Source organism: Thalia democratica, chromosome 9 (assembly GCF_965202585.1).
Source record: "Thalia democratica chromosome 9, ktThaDemo2.hap1.1, whole genome shotgun sequence".
Taxonomy (NCBI): Eukaryota; Metazoa; Chordata; class Thaliacea; order Salpida; family Salpidae; genus Thalia; species Thalia democratica.
Window position 1 is genome coordinate 34,431,144 of NC_139173.1, and position 25,642 is coordinate 34,456,785.

The 25,642-nt window shown below is 25.8% G+C and overlaps 1 protein-coding gene across 1 annotated transcript; it reads right to left on the minus strand.

The window, feature by feature from the left end:
- Nucleotides 1-1,537: 1,537 nt before the first annotated feature.
- Nucleotides 1,538-25,517, minus strand: LOC145845223 (uncharacterized). The gene is made up of 15 exons (XM_082952647.1): nt 25,442-25,517; nt 24,594-24,720; nt 22,756-22,844; nt 19,501-19,813; nt 18,370-18,464; nt 17,887-18,024; nt 17,553-17,655; nt 16,450-16,532; nt 16,044-16,124; nt 11,229-11,435; nt 9,287-9,419; nt 4,569-6,815; nt 2,565-2,644; nt 2,231-2,301; nt 1,538-1,863 (listed from the first exon to the last, which is right to left on the minus strand). Exons 1-14 carry the CDS (start codon nt 25,515-25,517, stop codon nt 2,270-2,272), a joined length of 3,804 nt encoding a protein of 1,267 aa, XP_082808773.1. The 3' UTR covers nt 1,538-1,863; nt 2,231-2,269.
- Nucleotides 25,518-25,642: the final 125 nt, after the last annotated feature.

Genomic DNA, 25,642 nt, shown 5'->3' on the forward strand with positions numbered 1-25,642 from the left:
GACAAAAATTAATTTTTGATGAATGTAGGAAATAAAATGAAGTAGTTCAAAATAATTAAAAACTATTAAAAAAATTCACTATTTTAACACTTAGACAAATCGGCTAAGCTTTTTAAGAAAATATTGATAAAAATTCTATTAAACAATACAGCTTTATTTTGTTGATTGCAATATATAAAAAAGTTTTTTGAAGCTTTTGAGTACTCACTTAGTTTTTTACCTGACTTAAAACACTAAAAAATTTTCTAATTCTATTTCTTCTATACTTTTATTAAAATTACACTTTGACAAACATGATATATATTAAGTCCTATAAAATAAATCCTTGATAACCGAAAGGCTCCTTTCTACGCCAGGCTCTTAGACCAAGTTTTAAGGGCGCTAATTGTTTTTATTAAAACAAAAACAGTATTAATAGTTAAACAACTAACTCGTCATAACCGTTCCATTTATCTTTGTAGTAGGTGATCGTTTCAATTAAATTTTTTATCATAGATTTAGTTGTAACAAAGGCCTAATTTTTTTCCGAGTAGTAATTTAACCGATAAAGCTACTACCTGAATATCATTTAAAATTGAAAACTTTTTTTAATGGTTGTGCTTATGTTTTAGAAAATTTTGTTTTATTTAGTACAAATTGATCATGAATTTTTTTACTTACGTTGTTTTATAGGCCAAGAAAATCTGACAACCATGTAAAAATGTCTTTCTTAACACTTAAAACAAATTATTGAGTTATAATAAAACTTAAAAATATACTCTTTTGAATTGTTTTATAATAAGTTGTTTGCTAAGAATATGTAAAAACACTATATATTTATTTCCAAAATTTATAAATAACTGACTTTAACAATAGTTTTCAAAAAATTATTTAATTATCATTATTTTACTAGCTACTTTACTATTTATGTCGAAACTTTAAATAAATTAAAACTTTTTACAGTTTGTTTAAAACTTCAAATACTCTATTAAGTACAGCTTTGAAATAAATTAAGTTCTGGTGTTTCAAACGAAATAATTTATTCATCATAAATTCAAGGCATCGAAGAAAAAACTTACACAATGCCTTATTCAAGAAACAACTTTTCAGATAAAAAGTTTAATCATTAAAATTAGTAATAAAACTTTTGCAATAAAAGTTTCGGCTGTGTGCAGAGTTTAGAAGAATGCACATAATAAAAAAGTTCTAGCAACTTTGTCGAAGTATAAAGAAACTCAATTTTGCAAAGAAAGCAAAAACGAAACTAAAAGAAATATTCAGCTTCTAGCTTTGTTTAAAATCAACATACAATTGTTTTATCAACAAAAACTGCATGATTTAAAAACTAATAAAATACTTAAAATGTATTTCATCGAATAAAAACAACCTAGGTAAAGAACGAAAAAGAAAAAACATGATGAACTTAATTTTAATTAAGAACGTATTGAGACTAATTGTGGAAAAAAACCTTATTATTTGTTTTCTTACCAAAATTTAGCATCACTATAAATACTTTTCCTTAAAATTAAAAACTTAAAAATAATCTCAAGAAGTCCACTTAAATTTAGCTATTAGACTTTAATTAAAAATAAATACTAATAAAATTGAAATATTCTCATTATTTAGACTAATTTCAAAAAATTATCACTATCTGTTTTTTTTTTTAATTTACATCATCACAGACATAAAATTTCTTTTTCTTGAAATTTGGAACTTAAAAATAATCTCAAGAAATTCACTTAAAATAAGTTCTTGGGTTCGTATTAAATATAAAATATTTGGTATTAAACCAGATAAATAAAAAGCTACCATTTAAAGAACTTAGAACGAAAGTAATTAAAGAAGAAATTTTTCATTTAGTTTTCTTCCATCTTCGTTCAATATCTAGAAAAAAATCAAGTTTAATTGAGTTTTAACATTATTTTTTAATTTATTATATGAATTTAATTGCTTGCGGGTTTTGAAGACTCGAAGTAAAATGAAACTTAGGATAAAAATTACATTATTGGTAAACAACTTAATACTGTTTTAATTAATTATGTTGAAAAATTAAATGGCGATAAAAATTTAAATACAAATAAATACAATTCATTTGTTTAGTTTATCTCTACATAAAGTTATTTAAATGAAACTTTACAACAAACTAACAAACAATGTTTTTTTAAATATCATATTACAACATATTTATTGTTAATTTTCCAAATGTAAATTATTGTTGTTAATTCAAAACAATTTATCAATTTAAACTAACAAAGAATGTCTATGTTATTGCTGGCTGCCCTATGATAAGTTACTGTGATGGAATTGGCCTGGGTGAAGACTCTGTAAAATAATGTATTAAATAAATTCCAACATTATTTGTATAACTTTAAATTTTTATTAAATAAGTTCAAATATTTATTCTATAATGAATGTAAATATTTATCAAGTCACTATAAACATTAAATGAGTTTTTTAATTAGTTCATAATGAAATTAGTAAAAGTTTTACACAGCCAGTACTTAAAACATTTCAGGTTGTTTTAAGATAAATAGTCCTATAAATAATTAAATATAAATATATTTTAAATACAAAACATTACCAACTTTTCAAATTTTCTTCAAAAATATTGATGGCTTCTTCAGGTTTTGGAATTCTTTCAACAATCTCCCAAGTTGTAAAAACTCTGCAAAAAAAATTAAAAACTTTTATGATTTGATAATATTACATGATTATAATCTTTTAGATTAATGAACGATTTTTTTCTCAATACTCAAGTGTTAGTTGCAATTTAAAAACTTAATTATTTTACTACTTCCTCATAAAAGTTGTTTCCTTTTTAATAAAACTTTTACATAATCACATTTTTGAACTGAATTTATTGCTGAATATAATATAAATATTACACATTTTGATTGTGCAATTGCAACTCTTAAGGAATAAAAAAAATAAAAATAAAATTTCAACAACAGCTATCAACTAATGTAGTAACTTTTATCAAAAAGTTTATTAGTACTTTTTTCTATGTAACACATCAAGTACTGTAAAATAGCTTTGAAAAAAATTATTTTTGTAAATTTATCTTAAAAACTGTATTTTAACTTTGTATTTTAGTTTTTTTATTAAATACATTTTTTATTACTATAAACTAACTTGATTAAACAATAAGAATACAAATAACTGAAATATAACATCTAAGTCATTAAATTGAAAAAAAAAATTATTATTTAAAATTACCAAGTAAATTAGTATTTACAAACAATAAATAAACAACTAACTCGTCATAACCCTTCCAATTAACTTTGTGGTAAGTGATGTTTTCAATTAATTTTTTATCACAAATGTAATTATAAAATAACTAATATTTAATAATTTACAAATATTAAATAAACAACTAACTCGTCATAACCCTTCCATTTAACTTTGTAGTAAGTGATGTTTTCAATCAACTTTTTATCGCAAATGTAATCATAAAATAACTAATATTTATTAATTTACAAATATTAAATGAATAACTAACTCGTCATAACCCTTCCACTTAACTTTGTGGTAGGTGATGTTTTCAATCAACTTTTTATCGCAAATGTAATCATAAAATAACTAATACTTATTAATTTACAAATATTAAATGAACAACTAACTCATCATAACCCTTCCACTTAACTTTGTAGTAGGTGATATTTTCAATCAATTTTTTATCGCAAATGTAATCATAAAATAACTAATATTTATTAATTTACAAATATTAAATGAACAACTAACTCGTCATAACCCTTCCATTTAACTTTGTAGTAGCTGATGTTTTCAATCAACTTTTTATCGCAAATGTAATCATAAAATAACTAATATTTATTAATTTACAAATATTAAATGAACAACTAACTCATCATAACCCTTCCATTTAACTTTGTAGTAAGTGATGTTTTCAATCAACTTTTTATCGCAAATGTAATCATAAAATAACTAATATTTATTAATTTACAAATGTTAAATAAACAACTAACTCGTCATAACCCTTCCACTTAACTTTGTAGTAGGTGATGTTTTCAATCAACTTTTTATCGCAAATGTAATCATAAAATAACTAATACTTATTAATTTACAAATATTAAATAAAATAACTAACTCGTCATAACCCTTCCATTTAACTTTGTAGTAGGTGATGTTTTCAATCAACTTTTATCGCAAATGTAATCATAAAATAACTAATACTTATTAATTTACAAATATTAAATAAAATAACTAACTCGTCAAAACCCTTCCATTTAACTTTGTAGTAGGTGATGTTTTCAATCAACTTTTTATCGCAAATGTAATCATAAAATAACTAATATTTATTAATTTACAAATATTAATTAAACAACTAACTCGTCATAACCCTTCCATTTATCTTTGTAGTAGGTGATGTTTTCAATCAACTTTTTATCGCAAATGTAATCATAAAATAACTAATATTAATTAGTTTACAAATATTAAAAAAACAACTAACTCGTCATAACCCTTCCATTTAACTTTGTAGTAGGTGATGTTTTCAATTAATTTTTTATCACAAATGTAATCATAAAATAGCTCATATTTATTAATTTACAAATATTAAATAAACAACTAACTCATCATAACCCTTCCATTTAACTTTGTAGTAGGTGATGTTTTCAATTAATTTTTTATCACAAATGTAATCTACTTCCCACTCGTAAGCTGGCTCGTATACATCACCTCCATCATCGCTCCAACCATCCTCTTCTTCCTGCTTGCTTTCCGAGTTGTTGTCGGTCTTCACGTCCTCCAAGATTCCCGAGCTCTTGATGGCGTCCGATAAGATTCCTGAGACGTTGCTGGCGTTTCCTGAGCTTTTGTTTGCGTCTCCTAACACTTCTGAAGTTTTGTTTTCTGAAATTACAGGGTTTTTACCTGAAATCCCTGCGTTTTCGCTCGCGTCTCCTAAAATCCCTGAAACGTTGCTGACGTTTTCCGACAATCCTGAGCTTTTACTTCCTGAACTTTTGTTTGCGTCTCCTAAAATTCCCGAGTTTTTACTGACGTTTTCCAAGATTCCCGAGTTTTGAATTGCTTCTCCTAATATTCCTAAGACTTTACTAACATCTCCTGATTTTTTGCTTGCTTCTCCTAATATTCCGCAGTTTTCATTGCTGGAACTTGTATTTAGAACTGGTTTTTTATCTTCACCTTTCTCTCCTAAACCAGGGACTTTTTCTTCACTTCCCAATGTTTCCTGCTTTTTAGTTGAACAAGCAGCATTATTTTCCTCCTGAGTTTGTACCTGAGCACTCTCTTCTGAAGCAGGAGCTTTTATTTCAACTGTTTCGGTTTCAGCTTTTTCCAAAGTCTTTGTTGAAGCATTTTCTTCTTCCAAAACAGAATTTTTCTCTTCAGGTTTTTCAGTTTCAGTTTCTTTCTGGGTTTTCACCAGGCCTGCGCTATCCACTAAAACTGAAACTTTTTCTTCAGCATTTTCAACTAAGGAACTATCACCAACTCTTTCAGGGTTTTTCTCCGAGGCGGAAACACTTGCATCATTCTCAACTTTTTCCTGGTTTTCAACCAAACCTAAGCTCTCGTCTGAATCGGAAAACTCCTTCTCGTCATTTTCAACTTTTTCCTCATTTCTTACTTTATCACAACTCTTATCAACAGAAAACACTTCTTTTTCGATGGCAGCTTGTTCCGCTTTCTCATGAGGGGAAACACCTTCTCTAGAACAACCATCATCAACTTCCCCACTTTTACCCAGTGGGGCCGACGAAGACGGTGAAGCATCTGCCTGTTGATCCAACGTAACACTTTCTTGATTATCATCACAAACACCCAGCAGCGATTCGATCTGCTTCTCGATCTCAGCTTCGTCCATTTTCTTGCTCTCCGACGGTTCATCAGCATGTTGAGTTGCCGGCTCTTCTTCCAAATCGATTTCAGGAACTTCAGCCGCGCCATCAGAGACCTCCTTGTTACTGCAACCAACATCTTCGTTTGTTTTTAAAGAAACCAAACCGCTGTTTTCATTGTTTGAGTTGGTCGTGGTTTCTTCTTTGTTTGTTTCAAGTTTGATTTCAACTGGAATGTCTTCAGCACCAACTTGCTGGGCATTCTGTGACGTAACAGTCTCAACATTAACGGCCTCTTCGGCCTCGGAACTTTGAGCAACCTCAGTGGCTGAATTTTCAACTGCAGTCTCCTCATTGGTTGAATTCTCTGCAGCGTTTTCTTGGGTCAACGACTTATTATTAGTTGAAATAGCTGCAGGTGTTTCAACATTTTCTGCCACTACTTTGAGTTGTTCAATTTCATCGTTTTCATCGCAATCCATCTTTTCAACTAGTTCCTGCGAAACTTCACTCATATTTTCCACAGGATCTTCGCTAGAACTTTCCGCAGGAACTTCACTAAAACTTTCCACAGTATTTTTATTAACGCTTTCCACAGGAGCTTCACTAAAACATTCGACAGGGATTTCACTTGAACTTTCCGCAGGAACTTTACTCGAATTTTTCACAGGAATTTTGCTTAAACTTTCTACAGGAGCTTCCCTAGGACTTTCCACGGAAACCTCACTTGAATTTTCCGCAGGAACTTTACTCGAATTGTCTACAGGAACTTTGCTTAAACTTTCCACAGGAACTTCATCAATCCCAGGCTCGATCTTAACTTTCTTCTGCTTGCCAACCCTGCTCAGGGACCTTCTTTTCCGCTTGACTGATCTCTGCGGGGTCCCTCTGATCCTCTTCATGACCTCCTGTATGTCGTCATGGCGACTTCGGGGCTTCTTGTAGTTTTCCTCAAACTCCCTGATGAGGTCCAGGTTGTCGAAACACTCGATCGGTTCCCAAGTGTCGTGTTCACTGTGGAGAAAAATAATTACTTAAATTTGTAAAGTTTGATTTATTATTTAAAATTTTATTTAACAAACTCATGTAAGTCAGCATGCTCACTGTGAAAAATATAATTATTTAAATTAGCTAAGTTTAATTTATTAATAAAAAATTATTTAACAAATTCATGTAAGTTAGTATGTTCGCTGTGGAAAAAATAAGTTTGAATAAAATGCACTGAGGAAAAATAAATATTTTTATTATTTTTTTGTGTATAAAAGTTATATAATGCTTTATAATTTTACAATACATATTTTAAACATATTATTATTTTTATATTTTATGTTTTTTAAATATAAGATAACATTATTAACATTTTCGAAAAAAAATATTTTATAACATATATATTTCATATAATATTATATAAAAATTATATACTATATAATTACATAATTAAATTATATATTTTATTTAATATATTATGATTAGTATAGTCAAAGTTTTCGGAACACTCTAACAGGTTCCCATGTATTAACTAAAAATGTTATATTTAGTAAATTAAATGATGATAAAAACATTACTACTAATATCAAACTATGCATAGATATTTCTAACTAACTATTCTTTATTTTAATAACTTACCAAAAATTAATTGTGACATATCTATTACAATTATATATTAATTAGCTATTTATCAATCAAGTATACTTTAAGTTATTTGGAGTTATTATTTAAATATTTGATTTTAAATGTCAATATTAAAATTATGTACACGACTATTCAAATTCAGACAATTCAAATTCTAAAAAAATAATTAAAAGGGTCACAGCTAAAAAAGTAATGTACATTTGTTAAGTATAAAAAATAAATATGTAGGTCCTATTAATATCTACAAGCCATTTTTTTCTTTTTGAAACATTAAATATTTTTTGAGATCTGGTTTATATAAAGTAAAAAACATAGTTATTTTTAGTAATTTTGAAATATCTTGAAAAATACTTAAGATTTTGCAAAAAGTAAAAAGTGGCTTGTAGATTTTAATAAGATCTACATATGCTTTTTTTTTCAAATTTATATTACTTTTTGAGATATAGTCTTTTAAATATTTTTTTAAGAATTTGAATTGTCGGAGTTTGAGTTGTCCGAATTTGAATTGTCATGTAACCATTAAAATTAGTATACATTAGTAATTAATAGTAGATTTCATAAAACTTCATCTGTTTTACTTTATTTTTAATTAAATTCATCTATTGAGAATTAAATGTATTTTTATGAAAATAAAGACTATTATTTCATAACTATTTTTTCACAATTCTATAAACTGATATAAAAATTACTAAATTAGTAACTATTTAAACTTATAAGCAATCTTATTTAGCTTATAATTTCCTTGATGCTATATTGTTGTGCTTATATTCAAATATAAAATACTGAAAATATTAAAAATGAGTAACATCACGCAGAATTGAGTTTTAAAATATTTTCTTTACAAGTGTTTTACTATAGTTTTAAGAAATATTGACTCAATGATCTTTAAAATATTTAATTATGGACGCTTGAATTACCATTAAAACTTCATTTAAAATTTTCATATATCACAACCTTTACATTATTACGTAATAGCTGAACTTTCGTAAAAGCTCTTTGATAAACAAAAAATTGAACTTTTAAGGTTGTGCAAAAGCTAAGAATAAATAGTGCAAAATGAAAGTCTGTCTTTGAAGTTTACATACGTGCTTTTATATAAGTTAAATGCAAAAAATCAAACTTTATTTTATACAGCTGTTTCAGTTTATGTATTCAAATGTTAATTCAGAAACCTAATAGTTTTGTAGAGAACTTTCAATAAAGTTTTCTTTATTAATGCATACTTTTTATTTGCAGGCAGCTATTTCAAATTATAAACTAAAGTTTATACAACTGCGCAACTTATGAGGATATTAAAAGTTTGATTTTAAAAACTGCATCAACCAATTAAGCTAAATGATAAATTGTTTATTCAGTTTAGTTCTTAAACCGAATGAACTGAATTGTTGTCACAATCAAAACAAATAAACTACCATTTAAATTGTTGATTGAAGTAAAATGTATTAAAAACCATTTATTTGTTTTGTTTCTAAACTTGTAGGTAACATTTCCAAATTTTTTTGTTTATAAACTAAATAATAAATTAGGACTGAATTAAATTTCTTCAAATTAAAAACAAAAACTTATATAATTTAATTAATACTTAAATTAAAAACGTAAAATTTAATTGATATAGCTTATACCAAAATTGAAAACTTTAACTTTATTTCATTAAAGTTCAATTTAATTTAAAAACAAAGGTATAGTTCGAGTATAGCCTAAATAACATCCTGTCATAGTTAAATTAGATATATATACTGAATTCTGTTATTTTTCTAATATTTTAAGACAAAACTTAACTTCAAAATACAAAAATTCATTAAACGAAGCTCAAAATAAAACTAAAAATTAATTCAATATAATAAATTACTAACTTTCCGAATCCCTTCCACTTAACCAAGTATCTGGTAACCCCGTCGAAATCGCATTTCGAATAAACTTTTTCAATCTCGTAACTCTGTTCTTCTGTTTCAATTGAAACCTTGAATTTCGCTACTGTTGATGGTTCTGTAAAAATGAAATATATTTTATATTTACAGTTTTATTTCTTTTTTATGTTTATCCGTTTCTATTGAAACCTTAATTTAAATATTAATAATAAACTTTCTATATTATTTCTACAAAGCAGTTATTTGTTTTATTCTTCTGTTTTTATTGAAACCTTGAACCTGGTACTTTTGATGTTTCTGTGTTTGTTAGAAAAATTACACATTTTTAGTTTTAAACATATGTTAACTTTTAAAAACTTTTTGTACTGTACTTAATTATACTTTACTAGTGTTCAGTGTTTACCCGCTTTCTATTTTTGTGTTTAACTGTGCAAAAGTTTTTTTAATTTCATAAAAAGTTATGCTAATGCTTTCATTTTTTGATAATCTTTATTTAAATTTATTTATTGAATAAGTAACTTCAAAAAATAAGTTAAAAACTTTGGTAATTGAAGATTTAAGAACTTTTTTCAACATGATTAAAGTCAATTATAATAAGGATTAAAACTTGTGTTATTTTTAATCTAAACCATCTTGTTGTTTTAGATTATTTTTTTTTTAAAAACATAAATTAGTAAATTACAATACAATTACAGTAAATGATTTTAATATTTAAAGAATTAAAATTAGCATTAGTAAACTTATTGTATTCGATTGATAATATACTGTTTTATTTTTTGAAATCCTTGTCAACTACTTTTAAATATACTATCATTTGTTTCTTTAACTTTTTTAAAAAATATTATTAATGATCATGATTGTTCATATAAATGTAACAAAAAATTCAAAATAAACTTATAATATTTACAACAGTAATACTTCTTTTACTAAAAAAATAAATGCTATAATAAAATTATATCTACCAAACCTTTGGATGATCATGATTGTATAATAATATTTTTAAAATGACTATATTAAAAAGATAACTTATTAAAAAATAAATATCAAACCTTGTGGATGATCCTGATTGTACTAGATACAAAGTAAAACATCCATTAAACTAACAACACTATATACTTCAATATAATTATATCATTATTTTCTAATTAAACCATTTGGGTGATCCTGATTGTACTAGATACAAAGTAAAACATCCATTAAACTAACAACACTATATACTTCAATATAATTATATCATTATTTTCTAATTAAACCATTTGGGTGATCCTGATTGTAGTAGTATAAAGGTAAAAATAAATTTTAAATATAATAATACCTTCAATATAAAAATATTAAACAATTTTTTATTTAAACGTTGCGGATGATCTTGATTGTACAGTAGTACAGGGTAGTAAATCTATTAAATTAAAAATAATAACAATTCAGTATAATAATGCAACATGATATTATTTTTTATTAATCCAACATCAAACCATTTGGGTGATCCTTGTTGTACTGCATCTCATACTTTGGTAATACAAATACGTTAAATCAAAAAAAACAATAACAATATGAAATAATAATCCAATATCAAACCATTTGGGTGATCCTTATTATACTGCATCTCATACTTGAAAAATACAAATACATTAAAACAAAAATATTAACAATAATAATATAGAATAATAACAATATAAAACAAAAAAAATATAAAAAATAAAATATCAAACCATTTGGGTGATCCTTATTATACTGCATCTCATACTTTGGTAATACAAATACGTTAAATCAAAAATGTTAATAACAATATTTATATAAATAACAACAACAATCCAATATTAAACCATTCGGATGATCCTTATCGTATTGTATCTAATACTTCAGCAATACAAATACTTTAAATCAAAAACATTAATAATAATATAAAATAATAATCAAAATATCAAACCATTTGGATGATCCTTATTGTACTGCATCTCATATTTCAAAGCCTCCCTGGAGTTGACCAGCTTTGCGACATCGACCCAGCTTTCAATACCGTCCACACTGCAGAACACGACCCGGTACTCCACCTTGCTGTTCGCGACCCTCCTACCTTGTATCAGTTCGAAGTCGCTGTCGACAAAAGCCCTTTTCGTCGGCTTCTTTGGCGCCACTGAAAATGGACGTTTTTGATTAGTTGATGAAAATTTACTGTTTAAACTGAATTACAGAACTTGTAAGGTATAAAACAATATTTCTACTTAGTTGTAAAAACGAGTTAAAGTAAGAAAAGTTTTTTTAAATGTTTAAAAGTATGTTGCAACAATAAAAAATTAAGCTTTCTTTTTCTGTTATTTTGAAAGGCGTTTAAAAATTAGTTAATAATGACACTAAAGTACAGCTAACAATTTCTACACAACGACAAAAGTTCTACTGAACTTTAGGACTTAAGAGTAAGCTTTTAAATTAAAAATAAGTAGAAGTTTTTTTAAACTAAACTTTTGAAAACGATTAAAATAAAATCCATACACACTTCCTTATTTCTTTATTTTATTTTTTTTTAATTAAAACTTAAGTATTTTAAATACTTCATTAGATAAGACTTATTTGGTGTGGTTGCATAAAATTAGCACAATTATGTGCATTTGAAAACAAAATATATTTTCTGATGCAAAGTTTGAAACAAACCACAACAAAAAGTTGAAAAGATTTCAAAAACAACCACAAAATTTTAACAATAGCTCTATAACTTCCTTAAATAGATTGCACAAAAAATCTTGTAAACAAATAAATTGCATCTATCATTTCAGCTAATTAAATTGTAAAATGATTTATATAATTAACGTTAATATTAAGTAAAGAATAATTTCTCTTATGACTAAACAAATAAAAAAAAGTATTTAATTTTTACTGACTATCAATTTTTTTGCAAATTTAGCTCAATCATGTTAGAATTAAAATTTTTTAGTTTTAAATTGATTAGTTTCATTACTTTAAATAGCATACTTGTGTATTTATCAAAGCTTTAGAACAGGGTTTCCCAAACTCATTTACTAAATCGCCCCCTTTTCAGAAATTTGAAAAATAATCGCCCCCCACGATTTTAAAAAGTAGTTTTTCTCTTGAGTACAAACTTTTTAGCCAAAAAAGTTGTGTTCGAAATGTAATTTAGTTTGGTATTTCTTATACACGCACTTTTGGGCTGTGTTCAAATTAGTTTACAGGGCTTGAGAAAATAAGTTACTGTTGTTTTCTTATAAGCCCAGTAAAGTGTATTGAAATAAGTATTAAAAGCCTTGTGTAATCAGTGATCATCCTGTTTAAATATTAATTGTTTTGAAACTAATGAAACTTTTAGGGTAGTGGTGGACAACTTTTGTAGTCAGCAATTCATATTTACTAAAAAATCTTTTCTTGTTTCAACTCTTTAAAAAAATGTAATTGCGGGCTGCATAATTTAAAGAAAAAACATATAGAAAACTAAAAAACTTGAGCATAATTATAATAAAATGATTTACTATTACTGTGATCTAGGATATACTAAAGTAACTGAAAACCAAATTGAAAGTGTATTTCAAAATCAAAAGCATCAAAAAACTAAATTTTGTTTATTTTGTACAAGTAGTTACTTGGCGGGTCGAAATTTGATTGGATCTGGACCGTAAGTTACCCATCTGAAATCTTAACTGAAACCTGACATTATAACTATCTCTCATTTAAAGAATTTCGGACATTTAGAGTGAATACTAAGTAACTTATTTAAGCCGCACAAAATGTTTAAATTATTTTATAAATAGGCTGATTTTAAAATTAAATACCAGAGATTAAAAAACTATAACAGAATGAACAGATTTTTTTAAACATAATGAAATAAATATTAAAACATTGTTGCTTTTTTTAGGAAGTTTGACCGACTTGTTGATTATCTCACATGAAAAGTGGGTTTATCAATAGCTTCTGTTTATGCAGTAAAATTATTAATTACAATGCTAAGATATATCATAATCAAGTTAGTTGTAAAATTAAAAATTTAATTTAAAACTTTTTAAACTATATGTTTTTTAAAGGAATACCATTAAATAGTATTTGACTTAAAATAACCTTTAGGAAACGATACTTTAATTTTAAAATTTTTTTTCTTCATTTAGATTCAAAACATCAAATGTTTTACAGTAAATTCTGTGAACAGAAAGTAATCAATTAAAAAATTCTTTTAATTGTATTAAAACTTTCTTTTGTAACTGTAGCAGTCTTTTTGAGTGCTTATTTAATAATGTTTAATTTTATTTTTTCTCTAGTTATTAGCCTTTAATATTTTACCAGAAGAAAATAGTGAAAAACTAAAAGCTAGTGTTGAACTATTAAAATAAACAACATATTGTAATTGCTAATATTTTAAAAAATAAGATAAAACAAATAACAGTTGTATTAATAGTTTAAAATTATAAAATATATATATATTCTAACAGTAAAAAATCAAGTTAGAAAATAATTTGAGTTTAATAATCTTTTAAATGAAAAATTTGAAGTTATTTCAAATAGAGACATCAAATCTATACTATTTTAAAACCAAAAATAACTTTTGAAATAAAAACTTTAATGGTTATCAAGTTTTTATTGTTTATACAGATTAAACAAGTAATAACAAAAATATAAATTTCTTTCAAACAAATACTTTAACCACTATGCTATAAAAACTTTTAGTGTAATGTAAATCGACAAATATAAACTACAAAATTAACCAGGTAAAAACAAAGCTATTAACATATTTAAAACATAAAACATTTTATAAATACAGTAGACTTTCTCTTCAATTCGCACTTTGAACAAAAAAAAAAGTTTAAACTCAAAAATTATTACCATTTTTTTATACAAAATGATAAATTTAAATACGTTATATGCAATACCGTTATGAATAAACATGAAATCAACTAAAACATAAAACAAACATTCATAAAAAAAAAGATCTATATAAGCTATTAAATTTTGTGTATTTTTTGTTTTCTTAATACTTAGTTAGTAATAGACTTTATTTAAATTAAATTTAAGAAAGTATAAGTTTGCAATTTGTTTAGGTAAAAAGTGCGAACTCAAGAGGAAGTCTACCGTAATTAATATTTATTAGGCATTATGCAAACCTGTTATAGAATAAATAACTTAAAAGAATTTTTGATATAAAAAGACTACTTAAATACAATACAAACCAAGTTAAACAAGAAGTATTTTAAAAGATCAAATAAATAAATAAAGCTTTCATAAAATAATGTCTGCTACTGAATTCTAATATAATGCGAAGGATGAGATTCATGTCGGCTTGCAAGTTTTTCTAATCTGATTCTAAATCAGTCAAATAAAGCCTCAAGTCACCTCCTTTACAAATATCTAGATTAGATATTTTGCTCAAGATGTTGATAATTAAACTGAAAGCTTTCTCAACAACATAGCTAGAAGGAAAAACTCTACAGAACAATCTAAATTCCTCTCAAATGATTGGATACTTTTACCTTAGTTTTTGTTGAGTCCAAAAGCTTTCATTTTGTTCTTTGGAAAAAATTACTTTAAGTTCAAGGTCAGTTTATAAGTCGGAGAAGGTTTCCTGTGAGTCGTTTATTTTATCTATATGATAGCTCTTTTGTGTCAAATCGAAATTTTACTACTTAATATGTTTAAACTGTTAAAAATTCCAGATTAAAAATTTTTTTTTTGCCTTATTGTTAAATTCCAGGTTTTTCTAGGTAAATTGGCGACCCTGTATAGTTTTATTTCTTAGTCTAACTTAATGACTTTTCAAAAAACAATTGGAAATATCATGAGGTGGTAGTTAATATAGAAAACATAGATTTTTACAAACCATTTATGATCCTAAATAACATATATGTTAGGTTAAAAAATAGTGAAAAGAATTCCGATCGTCTATGATCTATGTAAGTGTTAAATAAGAAAATATATATCTGAAAGTATGTAATTAACTTGAAAGTAGGAGTCATAAGTACTTGATTTTTTTCTCTATATTTTACATAAACACAATAAACTTTTTTGTTTAAGTTTTACCACAGGTTCAATTAATAGCAAGCTAAAATTAGAAAAATTGAATAATAAAAAGTAAAAATGTTATGTTAACCTAAAAATCCAAAATCGCCCCCTTTTCGCCCCCTTACTAGTTATCGCCCACCCTTTCGCCCCCTTACTAATTATCGCCCCCCAAAATACTAAAATCGCCCCCAGGGGGGCGATATCGCCCACTTTGGGAAACCCTGCTTTAGAAATTAACATATACGCACTTAATATTTATCAGCTACCAAATTTAATTTCTTAAAATGTCAGACCATAAAAATTAACCTTGTTTATATTATAAACTTATATAGATTATTTTTATTTATATATAATATACCTTCCATACTGGAAGATGTACGGTACAATAATTTTCTATAAAATATTATGTTTATTTAAGTTTGTTTTTATTAAAAACGCAATATGCCTGGCATATCAGGTTACTTTTTAACATTTAACACTTATTATACATAAATGTTAACCCTACATACTAAGTATAGAGAAGTAAAGTATTTACTCTTAAATATCAATTTTTATATTTTACATCAGACATACCTGTCATACTAGGAGGGGTTGGTAAATAGATTTTTTTATTTGATATAAATATATTTATTAATTAATAATATCAAACATTTAATATACCTTGCGTAGTAGGAGGGGTTGCGTAAATAGATTTTCTTATTTGATGTCAATATATTTATTTATTAATAATATCAAACATTTAACATACCTTGTATAGTAGGAGGGGTTGCGTAAATAGACTTTCTCTTCCTTCTAATTGGCGTTCTGGTCCTTTGAACAGCAGGTTTTTCTGTAATTGAAGTTTGTAATCAATGTTTTTTTAATTACCTTATGAGTAACAATAAGTAAGTACACTTGTTTATGCTATGAAAATTTAAATTACTTTAAAAATATGTAGAGTTTATAGATGCTCTAATATAAGCATTAACTTTAAAAACCAACTTAAAAGATAAAAACATCTAGTACCGTACATTTTCTTTACTTTACTTTGTTTAAATAAAAAAAAAAGGCTCAACCTTTATACATTTAAAATTTGACATTTACCTATTTTTAAATCTTTAAGAATAAAACTAAAACTTATAAAATAAAATTTCAAATCACTAATGTCAAATAACCTGTTTCTTTTTGTTTTTCCTCGAATTCTTTGATTAACTGGTGATTTTCCATTTTATTGACGTTCACCCAACACTTTACATCACTGAAAGGATAAATAAAAATTACATGTTTTTATTGGGCAGATTAACAAAATACTATATTTCAGTCTGTAAACAGTCTTCCATAACAACTTTACTTTAAACAACTTGTTGGAATTTATGAGTTCAAATGTTACATTTATAACAGTTTAAATAGCAGTTTATTGGACGACTATCATTATCAACAAACTTCTAAAGTTAAAAAAATAACATGAACCAAATTATTTCAAATGTTTTGTTTTTATCAAAAGGGTTGATCATTTCAATTCGATCATCAGACTACAAGCCTTCGGTAGACTGAAATGAGACCTAATAAGGACTCTTCTCAGTCTACCGAGGGCTTGTGGTCTGAGGATCGAATTGGCATGATCAAACCTTTTGTTAAACAAAACTTGAGCTTGTCTCGCGGCATACGAAAGTTCAGGCTTCTGCTCTGCAGACTTTCGCCGATGTTTTTGTTGATTGTGTAGTTTTAAATATTGTGTTTTGCTTTCAATCAAACAATATAAAGTTCTCAACTTAATTAGACTTAAGGAGATTAGTTATAAGATGTAACGTTAAAAGGCGTTAAATCCTGGAGATTCTGATAAGCTAAGCTTATTGGAATATATACCACAGATATTTTTGTGTCAAAACTTTATTCCAACTAACGGCGTTTCACTGCTCTCAAATAAGTTTAAGAACAGATCTACGGAATCTCAAAAAATTCTTATAGCTTTTTTGAGACTCCGTAGATCTGTTTTTAAATTTATTTGAGAGCAGTGAAACGCCGTTAGAATAAAGTTTTGACACAAAACATCTGTGGAGATTAGTTATATATTTTACAAATAAAAAATATATATAATATATATAACTAATCTTCTTAAGACTACTTAAGTTGAGAACTTTTTATTGTTTGAATTAAAGCAAACTACAATATTAAACTTCGCTTCAATTTTTCCGAATCGATCACCTTTTCAAAAAGAACAGTACTGAACAAACCTAATGGAAGGTATCATTTTCAAGTTAACAAAAGTTAAACATACCCCTTACTAGTTGAATGCAGGACAAGGTAGTTTTTGGATCGCCCCCTGGTTCTACTTTTTAACACTTCTTTCTCCACACAGTTGTACAGCGTGACCCAGATACCTGGAAAACATTTTGAATTTGACCCAATTTCGCATAACGCTACATAAACAGCAAAAATATTTTTTTTCTAACAAAGCTTTATTGAAAATATTTTTATTTTAAAACGTGGTTATTGTGAAAACTCATTTAAATAAAACAAAAATATCAGTTTTGTAATGTTTACTTTTATACCTGGCATAAGTACTACAAAAAACAGTAAACACAACATGGAACAAATTTAACAATACTAACTGTACTCGGCACTGCTCATCTCTAAAACTTGTTCTTTTTTGGATGTTGTCAGTTTAGGGGCTTTTTTAGGGGTGACAGATGCTGAAACACTTGGACTCTTAGACCTGGAAGTTTCAAGTGCTTTGGAAGCGGTTGGACCTGAAATTGGTTTGTGTAAACGTTTTTTGAAATAAATTAGTTTGTAATTTAACATTTTCTTTAACAAAGCAACTAAATTTCATAGTTGGTGTTTAAAACTGGGATTTGTATTATGAGCTTGTCAACTCGAATACTATCAAGTAATTTTTTAAAGTCAAAGCGTCAGTACTTTAATGTGAATGAATAATTCATGTGATTTTACAGAAAACAGCGTAAAATTATCGCTAAATATTTTCATTCTGTATTCTTTTTTATAATTTTTAAAAAAAACTGCTAAACTCTCTAGGCTTACATACTAATATCAGCTTTAATTTAATTATATTTAAAAACTAGTTAAAAACAAACCTTGTGACTTATTGAGATGATTGATTGACTTGTAATACTGCTTTATCAGTTTGGGGCAGTTCAAATTGTGCGAGGGTTCCCACGAATAATCACGACTGAAAATGTTAAACAGTTTAAATTTCTATAAGCTCCTTTTTTAACAAAACTAAAACTTATATTTAAAAACTTTGATCAATGTCTAAAATATTACACTAAACAATAAAAATCTTTAAGACTCTTGCGGCCTTCTTCCGATAAAAGTACATAAGTTATAAAAATTTGTCCTTAGACCTACAAACATATTACACTTCAATTATCACAGCAAAATTTTCATATCTCAAAAACTCTTTAGTAATAAACTTAATACTCAAATATCATCTTTGTTATTTATTTAAGGCCATAGGGGGGGTAGGCCATGTTTTTTACAAGTTGATCTTATTTTATAGAGTTTTTACTAAGCTTCAAGTTGCTTTTTACCGTTTTTAAAAATTCGTATTAGTTTTTGAGATATGACCGGCCAAAGTCGGGCAGCACAACAGGTTCCTTATGGGGAAGGAAAAACTAAAACGGCGAAAAAAGACTAATGCATTCAAAATCTATCTCCTCCTTCATTTTATAAGCAATCTTCTTCAAACTTTTACAGTTTATTCTTTATACAATAACAAAAAAACGTTATTTGTGACTTTAAAAAATTTTAAGTAAAAATACCTTTTTTTTGAAAAAAAAAATTTTTTTTTGATAAAAAATCACTTTTTTTATTTTATTTTTGTCATAAAATTTTTATTTTTTAAAATTATTAAAATTCACAAATAACGTTTTTTTCTCATAATGTAAGGAACATTTCCTGAAAATTTGAAGAAGATTGCTTGAAAATTGAAGGATAAGATGGATTTTAAAGCCCGTTTTTAAAAACTCGAGAAAAACGGCTTTAAAGTTACCCTTTATATACCCTTTATTAAGACAACCCTTTATATAACCGGTCATAAAAAAAAAGTTACTTAATATTTTTAAAATCTAAAAAAAGCATCTGAAAGATTATGAAATTTACTATAATATAAGTCTATATGTTATTTTTGGTCAAAAAATGGCTTCTACCCCCCCTATGGCCTTAACCAAACAAGCAACACTATCCAATATAAAAAAAAAACTGACAAGTCGTAACCCTTCCACTTAATTTTGTAGTACGTCACGCCGTCTTTTACTTCGGCCCCAAGAATCTGATCAACTTCGTAATCTGCTTGAACAACTGGAGGTTTCTTAGCAGGAGTCATATTAGAAGGCTTCTTAGAAGGAGTCCGAGTCTTCTTAGCAGGGGTTCCAGGCTGCTTCTTAGCAGGAGTTTTCTTTGCAGAGCTCCTGCTTCTGCTATGATCTGTCTTTTTCGGAGTTCTGCTGATCTCTTCTTTACGCTCGGGACTCCTCAGCCTCTGCGAAACTCTCAGACTTTCAACGGTTGCTTCTTTACCTGTTAATAGAGTTACACACATTTAAAGTAAATGTAGGCAATTGTTTATAAACTTGCTATATTTTTCTGCTTATTAAAACTTTTTTTAATTTGAAGTCAACTCTAAACAACTTTACTTTATGCTTATATTTTGTTTCCGATCTGTTCACATTTATATTTTAATTTGAATACGTTTTACAATCATTGATTGAGAAAGAAAAGAAGTTTTATTATTTTTGGTAACAGCTACAATTACAAATTACCAAAAACAGCTTTTATGGTTTCTATTTTTTAATAAATGCGCGTTTACTATAAGTTTTAATGTCTGATTTTTACCTGTAATCAATTATAACGTTTTGAAATGTTTTCTTATTTTGTGCGATTTTACCAGTAAGTTAGTTGTATCTAACATAAGCTTAATAAATGTTATGTTTATATATTTACAAACAAACATAACGCTTTAAAAATGCAAAACTTTGTTTATTATTGAATATCTATTTATTTTAGTTGTTTCGCTTTATATTTGTTTTATTTTATCTAATATTTTACTTTAATTATTACCAACTACTTTCAAATCACATTTCTTATAATACTAAAAACTTTAAACTTTGTTAGTAAAAAACTATTATTAAGTAATAATATTTTTTAAACTATTTGTTATAAATGTGTAGTAAGTATGATTTATAACCTTGCTAATTTTTTAATTTAATAATTTTTTTATGTTCAAGTATAATTATATTCATATAAGATTTTTGTAATTAGTAAGCTTTGATTTCAAACATATTACTATAATAGTTTTTACAACAAAAGCTTTTAGTTATTTTATCTCCAATAACGAAATAACTTTGTTTACTAAAACCCAAATTGATTTGATGTCTATAAAACATGTTTAACAAAAAGAAGATACTATATACAGATCAAAGGTGCCGAAAGTTTTTTTTTAAATCTAGCGGTTAGAAAATTAAATATTTTATACGTAGGTAACCATGAATCTACCATGGAGTATTTGTTTTGAATGTTGAAACTGTTAGATTTTAAAAAAAATATTTGCAATAATTCTATTTAAAAATATAATCATAAAAGTGAGTAAAACTTCACAAGGTTAAATTAAAATTAAATATAGGTTAAAGATGATAAAAAAGTAGCTTATTGGGTTTTCTAGAGTGCCTATAAGTTTTAACCGTCAATTTCATGTTTAATAAATCTGGTTTGCGTTTTTTTTTAGTCTTTTTAGCTAAAATTTTGAAAAAACTTAAATCTACATGTATAATGAGCTATACAATTAATAAAGTAAAATATTTTGGTCTTAAAAGAAGATTTGATAAAGTTTTTTTATTATTTAGCAAACTATAAAATTGTTTTATAATTCTTTTTTTTTTTTGTAAATTTTAACAGTGCTCAGTTCATAATATTTGTAATGAAGAAGTTACAGCTACATATTTATTTCAAATTATAATAACAATTCATAGTCGTCTATTTAAATTTTACTTATCAATGATGCTAGAAATATTATTTTAAATTAAAAAATTTAATTTTAATTGGGTTCAATAGGTTCCTAATAAAAAATATTAAAAAAAATAGAATATTTTGCTTAAGATTTTCTTAATTTTCAAGGGTTGCCATTCTTTTAGTCAAAAATCTTTCATGAGTGACCTTTAAACTGTCTTAAGTCATCCTGATTTTTTTCAAAATAAATAAAAATCAAGTAATTAAAAAGTATTTAGTTTTAAGAGAACAAATATTGAAACTAAATTAACTAAATCTCATTCAAAATCTGGAAATGATCTCTATTGAGATTTTTTTAAAAACTTTAAACTATCTAATTTTTTTCACAAATATTAAAACTATCCTGAGTAAGCCTCGGTTTTAAAAAGTTGAATTATCTTAATTTATCATGAGTGTGGCAACACAGCTTTTTTATCTTTTTTTTTTCAATATTTCACACTTTGATATCAACAACTTTTTTTTAATTACATACATAGTTTTTTTTTAGAAAAATATTGTTTTATTTTAAGTAGATAACATTTTGAAACTTCAAAACCTTTTTTATTTATTTAAAAATCCAGCATCTTTCTTAAGCTGTTAAAAAACACTTTCATAAAAATAAAAAGTCTACTATGGCTAAAAACTAAAAAACTAAATAAACTTTAAGCAACATTTTCAAATTTACGATAAACAAAAACTAAAAAATTTGGGTACATTGCATTATTTTTTTATGTTGAATATGTCAAATATAAATTTAATTATTTGTATAATATAAATTTGACTACTTCTTAACTGTTTTAACTTTCATTTAAGTAACAAAACTTTGTTAAAATCACCTTGACCACCCATGAAATTAAACTGGGTGTGTTTAAATTTTACTTGATAAAAGGTTTGTCAATTTTTAATTTACACCTCTAAACTTAAACTATGGCATAATTTAAGAAAAAGTAATCTTATGGAAATAATCAAAAAAAGTTAGACTAATATTAAGATGTGCTTAAAGTAAATTCCAAGGTTTGGTCACATTTTGGGTCATCTTTTGTGTAAACTATGTTGAAATTTAATTCCTAACCTTTTTTTACTGTATAAAAACCTTAACAATCTAATTTGTTTTTACAAACAACAAAGAAATATTAATTAATATTTTTATAGCTCCAATTAATATAGAACTTGTATTGTTTTAGATTATTTATTTGATATTTTAATTAATTATGATAATTTAATTACTTAGTAATGCAAAACTATGACTTAAAGTTTCAAAATGAAATCTTCAATCATCAAATTAGTATCTAAAAACATTTTAACAATATCTAAAGCTTAGGCACCTTAATATAATTATAGATTGTGTACAGTATACAACTTATAACTGTTATAAAAAGCAGTTTTACCAATACTTTACATGTACTCACACCAAGCTCTCAGAAAAAAGTCAAGTGTATCAGGTTTATCAAACAAAATATAAAGTTTTGAAAACAAACTTTTCATGTGTGTGTTTTTGTAATTATCAAGCATCTGTCTCGGACATTTTTCTTCAACTTTACTTGCATACTCCCACCTTTGCTCATTCCTGATTAATTATGAAAACTATTTCAAACCATTGTATAACACTGTATATGGGAATGATACTCCAACTTATAGCAGCACAAAACCAATACAAAGCATTACATGTAAACTTCTTATGGGAAGATGTTTTTCAACATTTCACTTTTAAAATATGCTGTGTCAGGGTCAAGTTTAACGTTTTAGTTTGGTGTTTTTTACTGAAACTGTAACATTTAAAAATGTAGTTTGATAAAAGGTAGTAAGTGAAAAGTTTGCTGTTTAATTTTGAAATGCACTAAAATATTTATGAAACAAAAATTGTTTTAATATTTAATTAAACATTAAAATAACTTTTTCCCAAAACGTAACTTGATAAAACTTTTGATGCAACAATTAAAACAGCATAATTAAAGGAATTTTTTACAACACATTTGAACAAGAGGATTCAGTAAAATATTTAAGTAAGTAAAATTAAAACCAAGTATCTTCTTCAAATGAACAATTTTAAACTTAAACAAAACTTACATATGACGTAAAGTAAGATAAACTTTGGTTGCTTATTGAAATATATTTAACAATTTCAAGTTTAAGACATTCAAATAGTAAACAGAATTTTTTTATATAAACATTAATACTTAGTTTTAAGTTAGATTAGTTTAGCCAAGTATGACGTCTTTTTCTTGCTTAAATTTAAATTGTTTTTTTTAAGTACGTCGATTTTATTTATGTTTCCTAAATATTTTACTGAAGAGCAAGGATTTTACTGAAGATTCTTTTAAGTATGCAATATATGGCTTAAATATTATACTCAAGTAAAACTAGCAAAGTTATAGTTATTCAGACTGTGTTGAATTGTAAAACTGATACAAAAAACGTTAGTTGTTTGAAAACTATTTTTTGACTTAAACATTTATAAACCTTCAAATTATAAACTTATCTACATATACTAAAAAAGGTCTTAAGGATTTATTTCAATTATTTTACTGTGTAAAACTAGCTTTTGTTGAGTTATTAAACACAAATATAACTTTTTATATTTTCTATTTTTGACGAAATAAACGCCCCTGCTTCATTAAACTTAATGTTGAACTCCCAAAAACTTTATGGTAAATATTCACTAGCGGCCCTAAAGCTTGTTAAGTTAAACAATCTTAAAACTTTTGAAGTGGTTTCACATTTTTATTTTGATTGATTGATTTTGTTTGTTTTTTTTTTTCTTCATCTTACAATTTGAGATATTAATAGGTATTTTATAAAAATTATTTTGAATAATGTTGAGGTAAATAAGTAACAACATTTTCTTACAAAACTTGTATAAAGTTCTTTTATGGGAACTCATAGTAAATAAATAAATACTTTGCAGTGTATATATAAAATGTGTGACATATTTTAAAAATAAACATTATGATACACTCATGACAAAATTAGTTTTTGTATATCTATCATCTCCTAAAAATTGCATTCAGTTTTTTATGATTATCATAAAGATTTCTATATCCAATAAGCTCATAAAAGTTTTGTTAAAACTATTAAAAAATGTTCAACTCATTCAGTTGATAAATAAAACAAATCTCAACAAATTATATTTACATAATAATGAATAAAAAATGTTAAATATTTACTTTGAGGTCATTCTAAAAATTTAAATTATAACTACTAAAAAAGTTAAATACAAAAAAAAATGTTTTATGTACTACAAGGATTTCTATCCACACCATTGATCATTTTATCAAACATCACGCATAAAAAATAATAAAATAACTAAATTATTTACTCTGAGGTGCCTTTCCACTGTACAAGGTATATAACTCCAAGCTTTTCATTTCTATGGTCCAATATTTTTTCAACCTGGTCACCAGCCTTATTGCCCAACTCCCAAGAAGAATTGGCGGTTGTCAAACCTGATGCAATTTGACTTGTACTTTCTGATTGTTTTTAACTTATTGTAACTCTTCAGAGTCTTTACATGTAATAAAGTATTTTACATGCATAATAATTGGTAAAAATAGATGCTTCTTTAAACAGATGCAAAAACATTTATTCATAAGTTTATTGTTACCCAAATATCATAAAGACTTGGCTGTTAATAAACCTGATACAATTTGACTTGACTTGAACTTTCTGAGTAACTTAGTGTAAAATATTTAATAAAACTATTTCATAATTTAAGTTTTAAAAAAACTTGTTTTAAAAAATTTTATGTATTGATAATTAGTCCCCTGATGGTTTGGCAGTTGAAAGATCTGATACAACTTGAATTTTTAGACATGAGTAATTCAATTAAAATTTTTAATAAAGGGTTGATGACTTTATCAGGTAAAATAAGCTACAGTACTTAAAATTTTTTAATTAAATAGTTTTAAACATATGCAATCTAAAAAAACTTAATTTAAAGACCATAGGGGTTAAAACTGTTTTCTAATCTTTAAATATGGGTTAAAATTAATTTTGGTGTAAATTTTCTTGCACCCTACCCCTATGGTCTTTTTTTTCTCAGGGCTATTTTTAATTAACAGGACTAAATGATATTTCTAAACAGAACTGACAATTTGTCAACTTCTATTATTTAAGAAATAACTTAAAATAGTTTAAAATATTTAATGAAACCATAATACAACTAACTTGTAAAATGTTTATCATTTTTCTCACTCAACGAGCTGCATGAAGGCACATCAGAACCATTTGATCTTTCTGACATGCTACTTGACATAAAACAAATTTATATCTGTAAAAAACACTCTTTCAGACATTTATTACATGTAAAATATTTACTAAAACTTATCACAACTATTGTATGTTTTTAGTTTAAACAAACTTTTAATT